Source organism: Ambystoma mexicanum, chromosome 3p, assembly GCF_040938575.1.
Source record: "Ambystoma mexicanum isolate Mex_15411 chromosome 3p, UKY_AmexF1_1, whole genome shotgun sequence".
Taxonomy (NCBI): domain Eukaryota; kingdom Metazoa; phylum Chordata; class Amphibia; order Caudata; family Ambystomatidae; genus Ambystoma; species Ambystoma mexicanum.
The window spans coordinates 1,081,208,900-1,081,225,457 of record NC_090925.1 but is presented as its reverse complement, the minus strand read 5'-3'; the positions used below and the strand labels follow the sequence as shown (position 1 = coordinate 1,081,225,457).

The following is a 16,558-nucleotide window of genomic DNA, read 5'->3' as shown; positions in this document are numbered from 1 at the left end:
CACTGTTCCTCCCCTTGGAGAGAAGGTGCATTGATGCTTATGAGCTTGTCAGATACCTGCTTGGATGGATACACTTGTACTGGCGCTACACTTCATGCGACCTCATGTCAGAAATAAAATAATCTGAGGGGACCTCCACGTGTGAAGGACCATGGGTACAGTGGACGTCACACTATGGATAGTATTACTGGCACACCCTTTTGACTTCCTTTTTTCGAATTTCAAAAACAACTGTAATACTCTGCAGTTTCCACTAGATGTTGGCCTATGCACAGCATGCAAATCTAAGCAGATACAGGCATCAGAAATACAATTACGGTGAGTAATGTATCCCATCAACCTGGTGCTCAAGATGAAAAGGATCAAGCTTGTGCGTACTTGAAAAGAAAGAACAGCATAGCATAGTATAGCATAGTAGGTGCATTGGACGTGGGCAACAGTTTTCTGAGATGGTGTGCATTCTCTAGTACCCAAAAGACAGTTCTAATTTTCATCACAGTCCTTAGCAGATCAAGTATCGCATATTTCTTTTGGCTGACCATAGTCTCCTGGACCAGATAATTTCTGTGGCAAAAGTGTCCATATCATCACTTCTGCGCAACCCGAAAATGGGCATAGTTTATCAGTGTCAGTTAAGAAGCCTCACTGATAGAGGCTCTAGAAGTTCATCCATGGTTGTCACTTGACCACATGTCCTTCCTTAATTTAAGTCTTCTGTTCCCTGCTCCCACCCTTCCTCCCGGTGTCTTTGGGCGGGTATGGAGGGAACACACTTTTTTTTTGTTTTTTGTGGGTGCTGCACAAATTGCTGCAACACTTTCCTGCCTCCAAGTCTTTCCCTATTCTTCCCTTGGTACATATTGTATCGTGTCACTCCGGGCAGAGAGTGATCTTTGAACAAATCGGTTATATTCAGATCTCAAAGGACCCTATCCGGCATCTGGAATCTATGCCTGAGCCGTGCCTCTGCAGCTATTGTACCAATGCAGTGCGCTTATATCGCAGCTGTCCAATTCCCAAAGGAAAGCATTCTCAGACCATCCCTCAGTCTTCTTGGGGAACACAGGCAGTTGACCCTCAAGGGTACCCATCGGTGCAGCGCCTCTTCAGCCTCCCGGTGGGCCCATGCTCACTTCCCTGCAGAGTTCGGGAGGGGCACTGGAGCGAGCAAATCCGCGTATCCCATGCTCGCCTCCAGGCCCCACTGTCACTAGCTGAGGCCATTCCAGGCCGGTCCACAGCGCGTCCGTGCCTGCCCCTGATGCAATCCTTCACTGGCATCCGATAGTAGTTGGACTTTGGACTTCCACAGTGGTCAAGGAGCAGTCCCCCCCCCCCCCACCCCACCGGAGTCAGGACCCCAGATCTTAGGCGGTCTACCGGAGCATTGCGGCTGCCATTTTGGATGTGGTCGTCTTGATCGTTCTCCGTTCCAGCACTTCTGCCAAGATCGAACACCAAGGCTCCTATGGCATTGGTCTCTACCATTTCAAACCCCATCTTCTGTAAATTCCTGCAAAATAAATTATTGTAATTAGAGGATCATGCAGGAGCTACACAGATAGGCAGCCTCACTGCATGGCTGCTAGCTCCCCCTTACCCCACACTCAAACCGAATTGTCTGCTTTTTTGATTTTGTATTGTTTACTTGGAGCTTTAAGAAGACAGTGTTGCACTTTGTAGCAAGATGACTCATTTTTCCCCACTTTCCCTAATTTGTATTTGAAAACGTATTTTCAGTTTTCATTTGGCTCTTATTTGCCATTGTTCAATGACCCATGCTTCCATTGCTAAGGGAAAATAAAGTAACAGTGATGATTCGTTCCAAGTACAGATGAGATTGAACTGTTAAGCCCTATAAAACTAAAATATTCATCTTAACTTCCTCTGAAGGGGATGATCAGTGTTTAGAGCAAATAGTGCTATTACTTCTTTTGGGACGGATTAGTTTTAAACAGAAAATTACATTAAAATGATATCTATTGGGCAGAGATCTTTCCACTACAGACATTTGGCTGTTCTTGTTTACATCTTAGTAGTAGTAGTCATTTATATAGCAACTTTTCCCATTATTATGGTCTCAACACGCTTATCATGGGAACGCCCTCGGGCACCGATGTCCAGGTATGGGAACATTCTCAGAAAAGGCTTAGAATGTGTGTGTGGCATTTGGCCAAGATTAGGGATTAGGTGGGCTGGCTAGGCTCCAGTAAGCAACCCTAGAGGTCGGGCATGTGGATTGGTGTCATTAGAGTGCGCAAGAGGAAGAGACGTGTGTCCAGCTAGACCAAATTTTGTCATAGTCGTCGCTGCATTCAAATGTGTGTGGATGGATAGCCGGACCTGTGGCAGATGTCCAGTGAAGTGGTGCATTTATACGTACCTTGAGCTCTGATGGAGCTTTATCTTTTGATGTCGGTCTCTGATCAGATAATCTGTGTGAAAGACCAGCTCCCTCATAGACACTTCTATACACAATAGACAGGCTACCCTCATTCTTCCAAGTCTAATAGAAAAGCTGTCCTAGTACATCTTCTAGGCGTGACAGACAAGCTACCATAAGAACTAGCTTCATAGGGTTCTCCAAGTGCAATATACAGGCAACCCTTACAGTCTTACTGTATCTTCTAAATGCATTATTAGACTAGAGGCAGTATCAAGGATACCTTCCTATATCTTCAGTGTGTTACAATGGTTAATTGATCTTCTAAGTGCAATAGATAGGTTACCATCATATCTTTGAGCGTAATGGACATGCTAACATAAGTTGCAACTCAAAATGTCTACTCCCATATCAATCTAAGCCCAACACACTGCCCACCCTCAAATATATCTAACGTTCACAGTTCTTCATGCACAATACAAGTGCTAGCCTTCAGTTCTTCACGTGCAATACTCGGGGGTCACAATTGGGATGGGTTCACTAGGAGCGAAAAGCAGCTCCTGAGTATCGAGCATAATCAGTTGGGCAGGAGCTACCTGTGGGCAACCAGGAGCTAGTACGTAGCGCACAGCAATCTAACTTTGCGCAAGATGAAAACTCTAAACCTTTTGTTCGTTTGCTCTTAAGGGCCAATATGCTTTAAATGTCCCGTAGGTTTGTTCTTTATTCTCCTCAATATACATTCCCAGCATACAGGGTTAATATCACATAGCTAGGTTGAATGGCACCACTTGCCACAGTAGTCAAAAGTAAATCGCTCCCAGCAATTTCGAACCCTACATGTGCTAACCTACAGAGTTTCTTTTAAGTGCATTGCAAGTGCTAACCTTTACAGTTCTTTGTGTGCAATACATATACTAACCTACACAATTCCTGCCCCCAGAGCCCATAGAAGTGCATGACATTTCCTGCCCCAAAATGCATCCAAATGCAACACCTTTCCCGCCCCCAAAATATACACAATGTTCTGAATTGATGGTAATAGTGAAGAGTGGCAGGGTTTTAATTGAGCACAGTAATGGCTGTGCTCACCCTCCGTACCACTTTACCTTAGTTGTTGCTGTAAGGTGCTTTGCCAGGCGTCCATAGACGAACGAGGGCAAACTGGGATGGGAGCTGCCCAGAGGGGAGCTGCCCTTTGCCCTCTCGCCCTTTGCTGCTGCCCTGGATTCTTCTGTTAAGAGCACAGCTTTCCCCAAAGAACACCACCAATCACAGGCAGGGGTGGCACGAGGAGGGCAGGTAGAGGATATGGGCAGGGTCGGAGAGGAAAAACGGATGCAGGGAGTGGTTGGCTAGGGAAAGGCAGCAAAATGGGGGGGTGGGTACAACAAAAAAACTTGGGCAGGGGCACTGCACCTGACCAAGACTGCAGGGGAGTACCCGCTCTCACAGGCCTGCCAATGTAAAGCTGGTACCAAGCCCATTGGCTAGAGCTAATAACGTCTACAATAAAAGTGCTTTTAGCTACCTGTGCATCTTTTCCCACATTAAGAGTCAATGTTTCAAGTAACTCTTTGGAACCTTGTCTTGAACCCATCTGGGGGTTTTATAGTCCATTCCTAACCTGGAAAATGACTTCTAATTTAAATATTGCTATGGGGTAAAGTTCTAGGCTACAACCCAGGCATACATTTGCTTCCCTCCTAGCCCCAATGCCAATTCATCACTTGCACACAGCACACCAATACATGCCTTACAAGAGTGAATGATCACTCTCCAGTTGCAATTGGCAACAGTACATTATGAGGTCTGAAATGCTCGCTGATGAGCTATTCATTGGTTTTCGTAGGGATAAAGTCATTTTTAGCACTCGTTCCGGTTATTCTGCCCTTTGTTTTACATTTTTTTAAATATTAATCGGTCCATTTGTTTTCCAGTGTTATTTCAGAACCCTTCTGCTCTTGCTGAGCAATCACCTCATACTTTTGATGCCAGGAGACCACTCCAATGTTTTCTGAACAGGACGCAGACCATCGCAAAGCCAAGGCAGCTCTTTATTGCATATGGTCCAGGTGTCAATGGGGAAGCAGTTTCCAAGCAAGGTATTGCCAGGTGGATAGTTGTTTGTATTAGATTGTGTTACCATAAATCCAATGGCCTAATACCACTCAAATATAGTCACACTGCCAACATCAAAGATGCAATTGCAGCATGTTTAGGTAACATTCTTGTTGCTTACATTTGTAGGGCACTCCTATGGCATTCAAGCCAGTGTCGTCATCGGCACCTATATTTCCTTGATGGGGTGATTACTTATGTTGGCCAGTCTGTTACTGACAATCTGGCGAGGCAAGTTTTGCGCTGCTCCCTCACTAGGTATCTCTGCTTGGTATTGTCACAAAAGCGCTTGGTTCTATAGAAGACTGCATGCTGGAGAAGAACAATTCTTCACTGATATTTCCAGCCGCCGTCTGCATCCCTCGATCCCTCTTGTTGGAATTAAAAATGCCATGTAATTTTGATAATTTGTTCCACCAAAAACTGTGGGAGTAGTTATAATTGTAGATAGGTCCATGCATTTATCCAGGGATTACCTGTAACATAAGCCTTGATAAATAAGGTCACTACACTTATGACGATGAAAATATTTTTACAAATGTACTGAACTCAGGCACACACTGTCTGTGCCACAACACTCTGATAGCGGGTGATGGTGACTCTGGTTAGCCTCTAAGTCGGAAGAACCAATATTAAAGGTAAGTATAGTATTTTTAGAAGGTTTCCTCAAAGTGTGGCATCCACATTTGTTTTAAGTGATGTGCAGCGTTGTGCTCCTGCTTCAGCAAGCTTTCTAGCATGGAAGCAGAAAAGATTGGCTTACGGCCACCACTAATGTCTGTTACATGCTGGACATTCTTATTTAGTGTGATGTAATTACTCTGCCTTGCGCTACTGCAAAATAAGCAGCGATCCCAATTATACAGGTGAAACTGGCACATCCCGAAAGCTAGATCTCCTTAGCCTCTTTTGGTAGTGCATGCTGTATTTTCAAGAGGAGTATGGGCTGATGACGGTAGCAACCACAATTATTTAACTACAATGGTTGCAAGATAGTAGAATATCCAATGAAGTTTCTCTAAAAATATAGAAGTTTAATCAAACAATCAATGCAATCACAAACATGAAAACACAGAGTGCAGACATGTGTTTGAGCAGGGGCGTGCAGGCAATTAAATTGGGCAACGATGTCAATGTTCAAAGTAAATTTCTTGAAAAAGCTAGAGAAGGTGGTGTAAAAGTCAATATGATCCTTTAGAATGGGCCAAAAGGACAGCGGCCCTTTAAATACCTATTTGTCTTTTTCCTGTGGCTCAACAGCATCAGGCCAGGCTTCACAGCACTTTGAGGTGGAGATTCAGCATCTGGTTGGGGGAACTGGGAGACTGGTTCCAATACTTGGTGAGGTTCAGAATCAGCAATGGCACGTGGCATGAAGAATCTTGGGACTGCTAGGCAATGTCAGTATAGCTCACAAGCAGTTTCATGTCTGTTCTTTGATTTCTGGGTTTATAGGAGGCCTAATCTAGGGTCTCCAGGGACAAGGTCAGTCCTGCCCTTCTACTCCAGGACGTTGGCTGGCACTTAAAGGGAATCCCCTACCTCCAGTGCAGTGTCCTTGTTCCCGTGCCATTGCTAGCAGAGCACAAAGGCAGACTTTTGGTCGCAGCAGTTCACCACCACTCTTCAATGGGTATATAGGGGGACCTTGGCTCTCCTCTGCCTCGGATTCCCTCTACCTCCACTCCACTGGTGGAGGTGTTTGGAATAGACGGCCTCCCAAATGAGGCTCAGGGAATTATTCTTATGATTTCAAGAGTCCAAAGATGAATTAGAGTCTGGGTGTGCCACGCTTCTTTTAGAGGCAACATTTCACAGTAGATCATTTGTCCAAATCCTGGTGGTTGTCACAAGTGCGCGTTGCCTTATGACATCACACCCAGAGTACATTTCTTGCAGGAAACTGAGGGGACATCAACAGGAAGAGAGCCCATGATTCAGCCCACCTCCTTGCATGCTCTTCTCTCTGCCCCTTTCTCATGCCTGCTGACTTCAAATAGACTCAGTGGCCAGCACCCTGGTGTGGGTGGCCTAATGCTGCCTCTGAAGCACTAGTTCAGAGGACGTCCTGGGGAAGTTTCTATTCCCTGGAGGAAGGTGTCAGCCTTTTTCCAGGTGAATCAAAGGGGCATCATCCTGGCTAGTTTTCAATGTGGCAACTGTGGAGACATTCGGGCCAGACACAAACAATCCCAGCCCGGTCATTTTTGAGCCATGCTCGGCGCTGAAATAGTGTGATATCAAATGGCTGTGCCTGTATATTTTACTGTTAGCAGTCACTGTGTCCCTACCATGTATGGCTTATATTTAAAGATGTTTGTGCTACCAGACTGTCTAAGACATACAATTATTTAGATCAGAAGATTAAAATGCCAACTCTGCCTGTTGGAGCTTTGTGTTTTAGCATCTGTCTGGGAAGCATAGGTAACCCCCAGAACCTGCTCTGTGCCACTACAGATTAGTGGCTGAGGGCTCTTCTAGACTGTTCCAGCAAAGGCACAGGTGTGGACTGTAATGTGGGCATGGGTAAATATGGAAAGGGGATCTTATTAGCACCCCTGCTTTTCAGAACGATCTACTGGCATACATTTATATGAATAAAAACTCAAAAGGCTAGACTTTCACACCTGAGCATAGGACAATCTGTCACACTTGGTGTATTGGTTTTATCATGAGACCACTATAGACCCAAGAGAAACTTGTTGATGGCAGCTTTGATTTGATGCTTCCTTGTAATTTTAGAAAATATATAAAAAAATATAACCCTACTTGCCCCTAGTTAATGTGTAGTGTCTGTGAAGTTTCACAAACCGCTTTCTGACAAGCACGGCCCATGCCATGTGCCTATAATCACTAACCATTTGTTTCTTATGTGAAGTTGATGCTGACATTTTTTGTTGTTGTGTTCTACAAGTTGTCTGTCAGTGCCTGCTTGCAAGCCCCCTATTGGTTTGTTTAACATTGCAGACTTTCGTTGCAAAGGTTTCTGCATGAATCTTATTCTGGCATCATCGATGTAGAATAGTATACAAATACATTATTTTATTGTTGCAATTCTCTAGAAGACCAAACGTGTTCTTCTGACTGCCACTTTGTGGCAAAATGTAGATGCAAATGATTGTGGGTTTTGTGTACCAATCCGGTTCGGAGCAGTCTTTTTACTGTGGTGTAATGTGCTTTTGAGAATGAGACTGTTTATACTCGAGAATTAGGTTTGTCATTTTTCTTTATACATGGGGCTTTTTAAATTTGAATGCAAGACACAGGCTGTAATTTCTTAAATGTTTTTAGCCAGTCAGCTGCTGCAGTTTCATCTTATTTTTGTTGAATGTTGACATTCCTAGGGTATATCCCTGCTTAAGTTTGAAATGTTATCTTTGTAGAAATAATCCTTTTCGTTTTGGAATGGTTTATGAATGTGGCAAAAGCCCTCTCTGATCACAAACAGTAGGACTTGAAGCACAGCACACATTTTTACAAAGTATAGGAATGGGTCTACGAGAAAGTGGGAGGCTGGTCATGAAAATGGATCTACTCATCTTTTGCTTTAACTCTGCTAAAATGCCACAAGTAATGCCATCAGAACAGTGTGCAATATGTTGGGACAACCAGGCCCTTACACTGATCTAATGACATAAGGCCTCTAAATACTGTAGACCAGTTACAGGTTGTGTGTACTTGATGCAAAATTAATGAGGCATTTAAAATCTAGTTCTAGGAGTTTACATATGTTTGACATTTTGGGCTCTTCAACATCTCTCTATTCTGAACGTTGCACCAGATGTCTCATCAGAGCAAGTAGGTTGATTGTATCTTAAATGGACAGTCTCGACTCTTTAACATAATGGTTAAAGTCTCGACTCTTTGCCTAAATTTGCAGTCTAAATTGGGATATGGACCCGTAGATATTTTCAGAGTTGCACACAAGTAGCAGGTTCAAAACTAGCATTAGTATGGTGAGCTCAGTAGTTTTGTTTGTGGGTAAGTATATACCAGGTGCACTTGTGTTGTCTTCTTTTCCCTGGGGTCTCTATTTTTTGTATAGTTTGGTTTGGGATCGGTAGTGCCCGCACTCTAGCCATAACATTTTGTGGGGAATATAACATTTTTATTAAACAGCCTTTTTGTAAAATCTAAAATAATCTGGAAAGGGTTATTTAAAGGAACACATTAAGGTAAGAGGTCATCTGATAGAAAGAGGTTCAGCTGGATTTAATATGTTCCTGGTTTTGTCTGTGGTGGTTGTCGTGGCATGGATTGCATGTTCTTGTTGAATGTGAATAATTGTTGATGGATAAACTAATACAAGACTGTCTGATGTTATGTTAAGTGCATCTCTAAAGCGCAACGTACACCCGAATGCATCTTGGCGCTACAAATCATCAGGCCCAGACTAGAACAGCATGACTGAGGGGGCAAACCTAAAACTGGTGGGTCTTTAGTGAACTGCGAAATGATAGATGAAGTGTCGCAGTTCAGAGCACGGGGAGGGAGTTCCACACTTTTGCAGCAGCCACAGAGAAGACTCACACCCCCCCCCCTCCCCCCATCCCCTACATGAGAGAGCTTTACAGATGGAATCTGAATTGTCAGAGAAGATTGGGGGCTCAATGCCCTTGCAGGAATATAGGGGAGAAATGTAGCTTGAATATATTCAGCTGTATTTTTATAAAAAAGCTCTGCACATTACATATTGAGACTTGAATAAGACACGTTTCTCCACCGGGAGCCAGTGTAGTTGGTGATGAAAGTGGGGTCATATTAAAGCCAAAAGGAGTGTGAAGAGTGACCCTAGCTGCCATGTAACAGCTGAAGACGGCGAAGCAGATAAACTGGATGTGCCAGGTAGAGGGAATTACAGTAGTCCATACTACTAAGAACCAGAGTGGAGACCACTTGGTCATGACAACAGGAAGGGATAAAAGGAAGTACCTTGCAGAGAGTCGGCAACTTTAGGGTACCAGATTGACGGACAGTGGAGATCTGGTCCTTCATTGACCGAGGCAGAGATTTTTACACCTAAATCCTTCACCACAGCAACTGTTGAAGGGTAGGGCCCAAGAGTGGAAGGCTAGACATTAGGGGTCCAATAGAGGGAAGGATCAGAACAGCCTACAACCAGCACCTCTGTCTTCGCAGCATTAAGCTTCAGCCAGTTGTTGGCCATCCAAGCCCCCCACAGCGTCAAAGCAGTCACTCAGCCGTGCAGCTGTCTCCGAAGAGGAGAGATCAACCTGCAAAATGTGCGTATCATCGGCGTAGGAGTAGCACATGACACCGCGCAAGAGGATGAGTCCGACAAGTGGCTGAATATAAATATTAAACAAAATGGGAGATCGAGCGGAGCCTTGAGGGACTCCACAATCTAAAGACATGACTTTCGTATAGAATGGTGATGGAAAGAGACTGAGACAGACCGTCTAAAAAGGATAACCACGCAAGTACTTGTCCAGAGAATCCAGTGCAGGACAGATAGGTGATCACAGTGGGGTGCTCAACAGTATCAAAGGCAGCCGACAGATCTAATGGAATCAGCGACCCCACTCTACTCTGGTCAACAAGACGAATCGGTTCATCCACTACTGATACAAGTATGGATTCCCTACCCGTACCGGAGTGAAAGCCGGACTGTAATGGATTAAAGAGATTAGAGAACTCAACAAAGGAACTAAGCAGGGAGTGATCAGAGATTCCATAGTTTTCATGAGAAATGGCAGAAATGAAATTGGACGAAAATGAGCTGGGACAGAGGGATCCAATTGAGGCTTCTTTAGGAGCGGGATCACAAGGGCACGCTTCAGCTCCTCCGGGATAATTCCTGCAGCAAAGGATTTGTTAACTGCAGATGTAATCCATGGGGCAATCCTGAGTGGAGATGTGTTTTAGCGTGGCCGAAGGGATGGGGGTCCAAGGGCGAGGCAGATTTCAATGAATTGATCGTGAACAGTAAAGGAAGGGAAGGTGGACCACCCTATATTTGGATTACAAACAGGACAAGGCGAAGGCAGAGAACCTGACAAGGCAGTGGAGTTCGCTATTTCACTGCAAATGGTTGCGATTTTATCCACAAAGAATTCGCAGAGGGATTGGGATGAGGCAGTAGAGCACTGGGTGACAACAGAAGAGGACAGAGAACAGACTACGTGAAACGGCTATTTAGGCTGATTAATTGCACCGTCAATTCTAAGGCGGAAGAAAGTTTGCTTAGCTGTGATGGCTTAAACTTTGTGGACCTATTTGTCTTGGATGTTGCCATTTTCCAATAAGTGATGTTCATGGTAAACTTTGCATCATTATTGGGGTACTTGACATTAAACAAGCATTGTCCTTGTAACAAGTTGACCAGATTCATGGCATGGTGACATTTCCATGGGTCAATGAATCATAATGGGCCCAGAATAAAGGTCCTCCACTAAATGGCTACCTGCTTATTTATGCAGAAAAAGGGTGCATCCTGACCACTGATATGGCAAACTGAATGAGACAGGGTGGGCACAGAACTTGTTTAATTTTTGCTACACTATGGGATAAATGTAAAAGCCACTTCAAATAGCCGTAAACATTGTTATTGTTGCCTAGATTATGATGTCTGGGATGGTCTGATCAAAGCTCTGTAGACCCTTGCCAAGCCATGCAAACACATGTTGTGCCATCTTCTGATTAGGACAACAGTAGATCCTGGAATTGATACTGCTACAATTAATCCATGTGTCACTGTGAATCTTTTCTCCTGTGTTCTAGGAGTGTTGTCCCTTTTCACCACTCTAATGAAGCAATCCCTTTGGTGTTCAGGTGATTTAGTAAAAACGGGTCATAGTGAGAGTGTTTCATTGCTGTATAGTATGTGCTAAACTCTATAGAACACTGGGGCAAAGTGGGATCCAATATGTCTTCTAGAACGTCGGCTTTCAACATTTAGAATGAAATGGTGCACCCCAAATGTTTTAGAATTTCAGCTAGACATTCTTACTCTTGCATACATTTCTTCTGGACAGGAAAATAGGTTGAATGCATCAGGGAACTCCAAAAGGGGTATTCACAGCTGCCACATGGTATATATGATATGATTTGGTATTTGTCACGCCTCTACACAAATGTTTCTATGCGGCACAAGACAAGGGAACAGAGGAATAACAAGACAAACTGTCTTACTAGGCATTGTGACATTCAGATTGTGCAAGTGCAAACAAAGTGCAGGAGAGAGGGTGTCGGTGGGGGGTGGGGGGGAACTGCAGGGAAGGGGGGAAGTGCATTAAGGGCAGCAGGGCTTCTCAGCAAGTGCAGGGACGGCAAATGATTACAAAGGTGCAGTCCCAGACCGTGAGTGCTAGGTAGGCCAGGGGCAGTGCTGGGTGACTGCTCAAGGGGGGGATGGAGGCATGGTACCCTGTGTGACTCTGAGAGCAACCATGCAACCAGCCAGGATGAGCAGTCAAATAGATTAGCAAGGGAGAAAGAAGGAAGAGGAGAAAAGGAAGGTCTTCAGCAGCTTCTGGAACTTCAGGTGCTCGGCTTAAGTCTGAGGGGGGGCAGGGAGGCCAATCCAGAGGGAGGCACCTGCTTGGAGAAGCATCATACCCGCAGAGAGTTGGCGGTAGCTGCGCGGCGGGCTCTAGAAGGAAGGTATTTAGGAAGAGTGGGTTGGATACAGTGAGGGCCATGACCCCAGAAGAGTTGTGCCTGATGCAGAGGGTCTTGAACTGGATCCTTGAGCCAGTGGAGAGATTTCAGAGCTCGAGAGATGCAGTCCCTCGGCTTGAGGCCAAGGATAAATCTTGCAGTCCTGATTTGGTTTAGTTTAAGAGGGCGAAGAGTATAGTTAGGAAGATTGAGAAAGAGGCTGTTGCAATAGGCTAGCCTGGAGAGAACCAGAGCTATGGATACAGTGAGTTTCTGGGGGAAGGTGAGGAAAGGTTGAATGCCTCTGAGGAGGAGCTGCTGGAAGTGGCCCTTCTTGGCATGGTCTGTGATGCGAGAGGAGGAGGAGAGTGGAGTTGAAGAGGACACCAAGGTTTTTTGCCTCACAGGAGGGTGAAAGGAGGGGGCCGAAGGAGGGCGTCCAGAGAGCGAAAGTGGGAGCAGGTGTCCCAATGAGAAGAATCTGTATCTTATTGGCATTAACGCAAAGATCGTTGGAGGCCTCGTCCCTGAATAGTGGATAGACGGTCAGGAATGAGCTTGGAGGGAAGAGTAGCCTGAAAGAGAGCTGTGTGTCATCCGCGTAACACTGAAAGTTAGAGGAGAAAGTAGAGATCAAATGGGCCAAGGGGGCCAGATTGACATTGAAGAGCCAGTATGAGAGGATGGAGTCCTGGGGAACACCACATGTGGAAACAGGTAGTGGAGAGAAAGGACCCTAGTTGGACCTGGGAGGGTCAGTCCTAGAGAAAGGTCAGCCACGACAGTGCCTGACCTGTGATGCCAAGGTTCACGCTGAGCTGATTGACCAGCGTGGCGTGATTGACTCTGTCAAAGCAGAGGAGAGGTCAAGGAGGATGAGGACCCTGTGAGAGCTGAAGTCCGGTTAGAGAGCAGATCTTCAAGTGTGTTCAGGAGAGCAGTTTCCGTACCTCTGGCCGCTCTGAAGCCAAACTGATGGTCATCGAGCTAATCGGCAGATTCAGTGTGAATGTTTAGCTGAGAGATGGGCAGCTTCTCCAGGAGCTAGCCCAGGAAAGGAGTGATTGAGATCGGGCGATAGTTAGCTGAACAGGAAGGATTGGCAGAAAGCTTTTTTAGGAGAGGGTGCATAAGGGAGTGCTTGAGGAGAGAGGGGAAAGATCTAATGGCACAGGAATGATTACAGAAATCTGCCAAGGCTGGAGCGAGAAAAACAATGTTTTCCTTAATGGTTCTGAAGGAGCATGGGAGCACCTGTTGAGATTAAACTTTCATATTATCAGACTTGTCTAGAAACATCATCAGTGTTGTATGAGAGGGGAAGGAGATGAGGGTGAAGAGGGGCCATAGGGGACCTGAGAGATGTAGAAGGAGAAAGATGAGAAGAGGAAAGAGATGACCAGATGTCCTGGATTTTAATGGGGAAGTGAGAAGCCAGGGGCGTACAGAGGGCATGCGAAGGTACACGAGAGGTAGAGACTACAGTCTGATTGGCCAGATCCTTGCAGATTTGGAAAAGTTTGGCCATGCTGTTAGAGGCTGCAGAGGCACAGGCTTGAATGTGGACCCTCTTCTTGGAGAAGATTGAGTCTATATTGCCTTTGGAGCAGACTGCAGACCAGTTTAGGGATATGCCTGAAGCCCTCCACTTCAGCTCAGCTTCTCTGCACTTGTGTTTCAGTACGGCTAGGTTTGAGTCATACCAAGAGTTGCACTTGGAGGCAGGTTTCAGGCGGATCCTCGTGACAAGGGCAAGGACATCAGGAGTGTTGGAGATGGACAGATGAAGGTTGGAGAGGGCTATGCCAGAGTGGTAGTCAGCCCCAGGCGTAGGGCGAGGAGAGAAAGTGGAGGCAAGAAGTGGCAACTAACATTGACTTCATAGGTTGAATGACTGCGAAGGAAGGTGGCAGTGGTGGGGAAGGCTTTGCCAGGGGGACAGGCAGTTTCAGATGGTAGAAAAGCAGAAAGTGGTCAGTCGAAGAGAGTGGAGTAGTGATTGGGTTAGAGAGGGGGATGTCTGAGGAGATGAGAACATCCAAGGTGTCCGGCTGAGTGTCTTGGCCCCCTAGAGAAGAATAGAGAGGGACAGAGTTTCATAGGTTGTGGAAAAGCTCAGATGCAGGGTCGGAGTAGTCCAAGTGAATGTTAAAATCCCTGAGGATGAGAAGCTGATAGGTAGAGATGAGGAGAGAGGAGGTGAGATCAGCCCATTCAGAGAGATCCGCCAAATTCAAAGGCATTCAAAGGAGTAGGCCTGAGTGGGAAGGATGGAGGCAGGGACCCACTCAGGAAAGATCACGGCCACTCCACCACTGGGTCGATTGGTCTTGTGCTCGGAGAGGATCTTGTCGCCCTTGGGAAGGAGAGTGTTAAAACTTGTGAAAGAGCTGGCTGTGAACCATGTCTCGGTGAGAGCGAGAACATCCAGGTCTTCGAGGAGGTGGCAGATGTCAGAGGAGTGTTTGACAGCAGAGCAGAGTGTTGGAGGTACGTGGAGCCGGTTGCCACATTTGAAAGTCGTTCGGGGAGGGGTACAGGTGAGAGGTGCACCCAGTGGAATGGGCAGAGGTTGGAGGGGGGGGCATAGGGCCCAGAGAGGAGAAAGAGGGGGCGCCAGAGCGGAGGCAGCGGAGGTGGCTGGGAATGGCAGAGGAGCCAGAAAGGTAGATAAGGTAGGTGACCGTGGAACCAGAGAGGTGGTAGATGGAGTAGCAGGAGACGGAGGATGTTGATGAGATGTGGGAGCAGAGTAGGAGGTTGACCTTGATGAGGATTTAGGAGGACAGGAAGGAGGCCAAGAGGACCTCCCATCTTGTGCCACCATTAATGGGTGAGGAGGAAAGAAGAGAGAGAACTGCCACCATATGTAGAGTCCCTAGGTCGGGAGAGGGGAACAACAAAGAGGATGCTGGTGAGTCTGTCTGTAGGAGGCACTGATGTGGGTATCGGCGATGGGAAGGCATGAATTGGAGAGCAGGCTATCCTCCTTGAATTTCTTCCTTCCAGACTTGGTGAGAGGGATGGGATCAGTGATAGAAAAGCTGTTGGAGAACATGGCTGAGAGCGAGAGCACCACAGAGGGTTGCAGGGAGAAGGAAGGGGAAGAGAGGATAAGAAACGCAACACAGCTACGCACTATACACAAACACCCAGATTCTCCTTTCCTAGAAGGAGGGAAAAGGCCTCATTTTTTAAAAACACAACAGCAAATGCAAAAGCATGGTTTTGTTGGTATACAGGTCACTGTCAAGTCAAAACCCTGATCTACTCTGAGGACATCTTTTCCCTGTTAAAAGTGAGAGTAAACTCTTCTCTTTTTCGAGGTCTTAGGTTCTGGTCAAAGGTTAGAATGTACAATGTTCTGGTTAAGGTAGAAGCTGGACGAAACATGAGTGAGAACTGAACGTGCTGTACTTGTTACAGCTGTCCCCTTGTGAAACAGGTAAGATTCTCCATTTTTTCCAACGTCAGGCCCAAAACTGTAACTGCTGGACCTACATTCTAGGTCCTTCATGGCAGCTGATACTTGTGCTTAAAGTGGTTGAAAAGGATGCTCAATTTACCTTTGGAGGGAGGGGGAGTAGAGACAAGGGAGGGGGTGAGGGGGTAAGTAAAACCTATAACATTAGTCTTTACCCGGATATCCTTTCTAGGCAAATCAAAATCAAATAAAGCTTACTAGTAGAGCTGTTTTATTTCCCATTCACTCCCTCGGTCCTCCAATTCTTGCTGACCTATCCTGTGAACCCTAAATCTGAGTAGTAGTGTTTTGCATAAACCATCATAGAGAATTGCAATATCAGGAGGTTTATTGCATGTCTGAATCAACTAAAAAACATTTTCTGAGCCCTAAATATACATTCTTTTTGGATGTATTCTGGAGCGCATTTGCAATTTTACTGATAAGACCAGTGTGGATAATCATTTCCATAAAAGCTGGTTACTTTTTATCGAGTTTCTGTATTTTCAGTTCAACATTCCACTGAAAATGAGTTAAACAATTGTGGCTACATGCATATTGATATTGCTGAATTCTGTGCTAGTTTTGGCATTGTATTATTGGATGTCAGCAAATGGCCAGTGATTGCAGTATGATCTGCTGTCACTCCTGTCATTTATCAAGATGTGCGGAGCATAGGTTTGATTGGTTGACCCACAGCCATATCTACTTTGTTGGGAGCAAAGTGCATTGGTAATGGTTTCTAAAATGCACGGTGCATTTGTATTTTTCAAATTGTATCCCCTAGAAGGCCATAATTAGTTGAGTTGTTTGTCTAAGGGGCCTTCACGACTATATTCCTGTGGCAAAATGCCTGGTCCCTTTTCTTTCCAAGCCCTTAGCTGTGTCTGCGCTTACAACCAGGTATAGTGCCTACAAAATATAGCACGGGTTGATTGTGTCTTTAGCACTCTGTGTTGTACAGGCACTGG

The 16,558-nt window shown here is 45.6% G+C and overlaps 1 protein-coding gene across 2 annotated transcripts in view; it reads left to right on the top strand.

Moving 5' to 3' along the window:
- The window catches only part of TCERG1 (transcription elongation regulator 1), a 1,289,229-nt gene that overhangs the window by 266,553 nt on the left and 1,006,118 nt on the right, over positions 1–16,558 (top strand). Inside the window, exon 6 of one of the 2 annotated variants that reach the window (XM_069652439.1) lies at positions 4,324–4,488. The exons of the other annotated variant lie outside the window; for it this stretch is intronic. Coding sequence (XP_069508540.1) covers positions 4,324–4,488 — 165 coding nt within the window. The remainder of the gene's footprint in view (positions 1–4,323; positions 4,489–16,558) is intronic. 2 annotated transcript variants of the gene reach the window in all.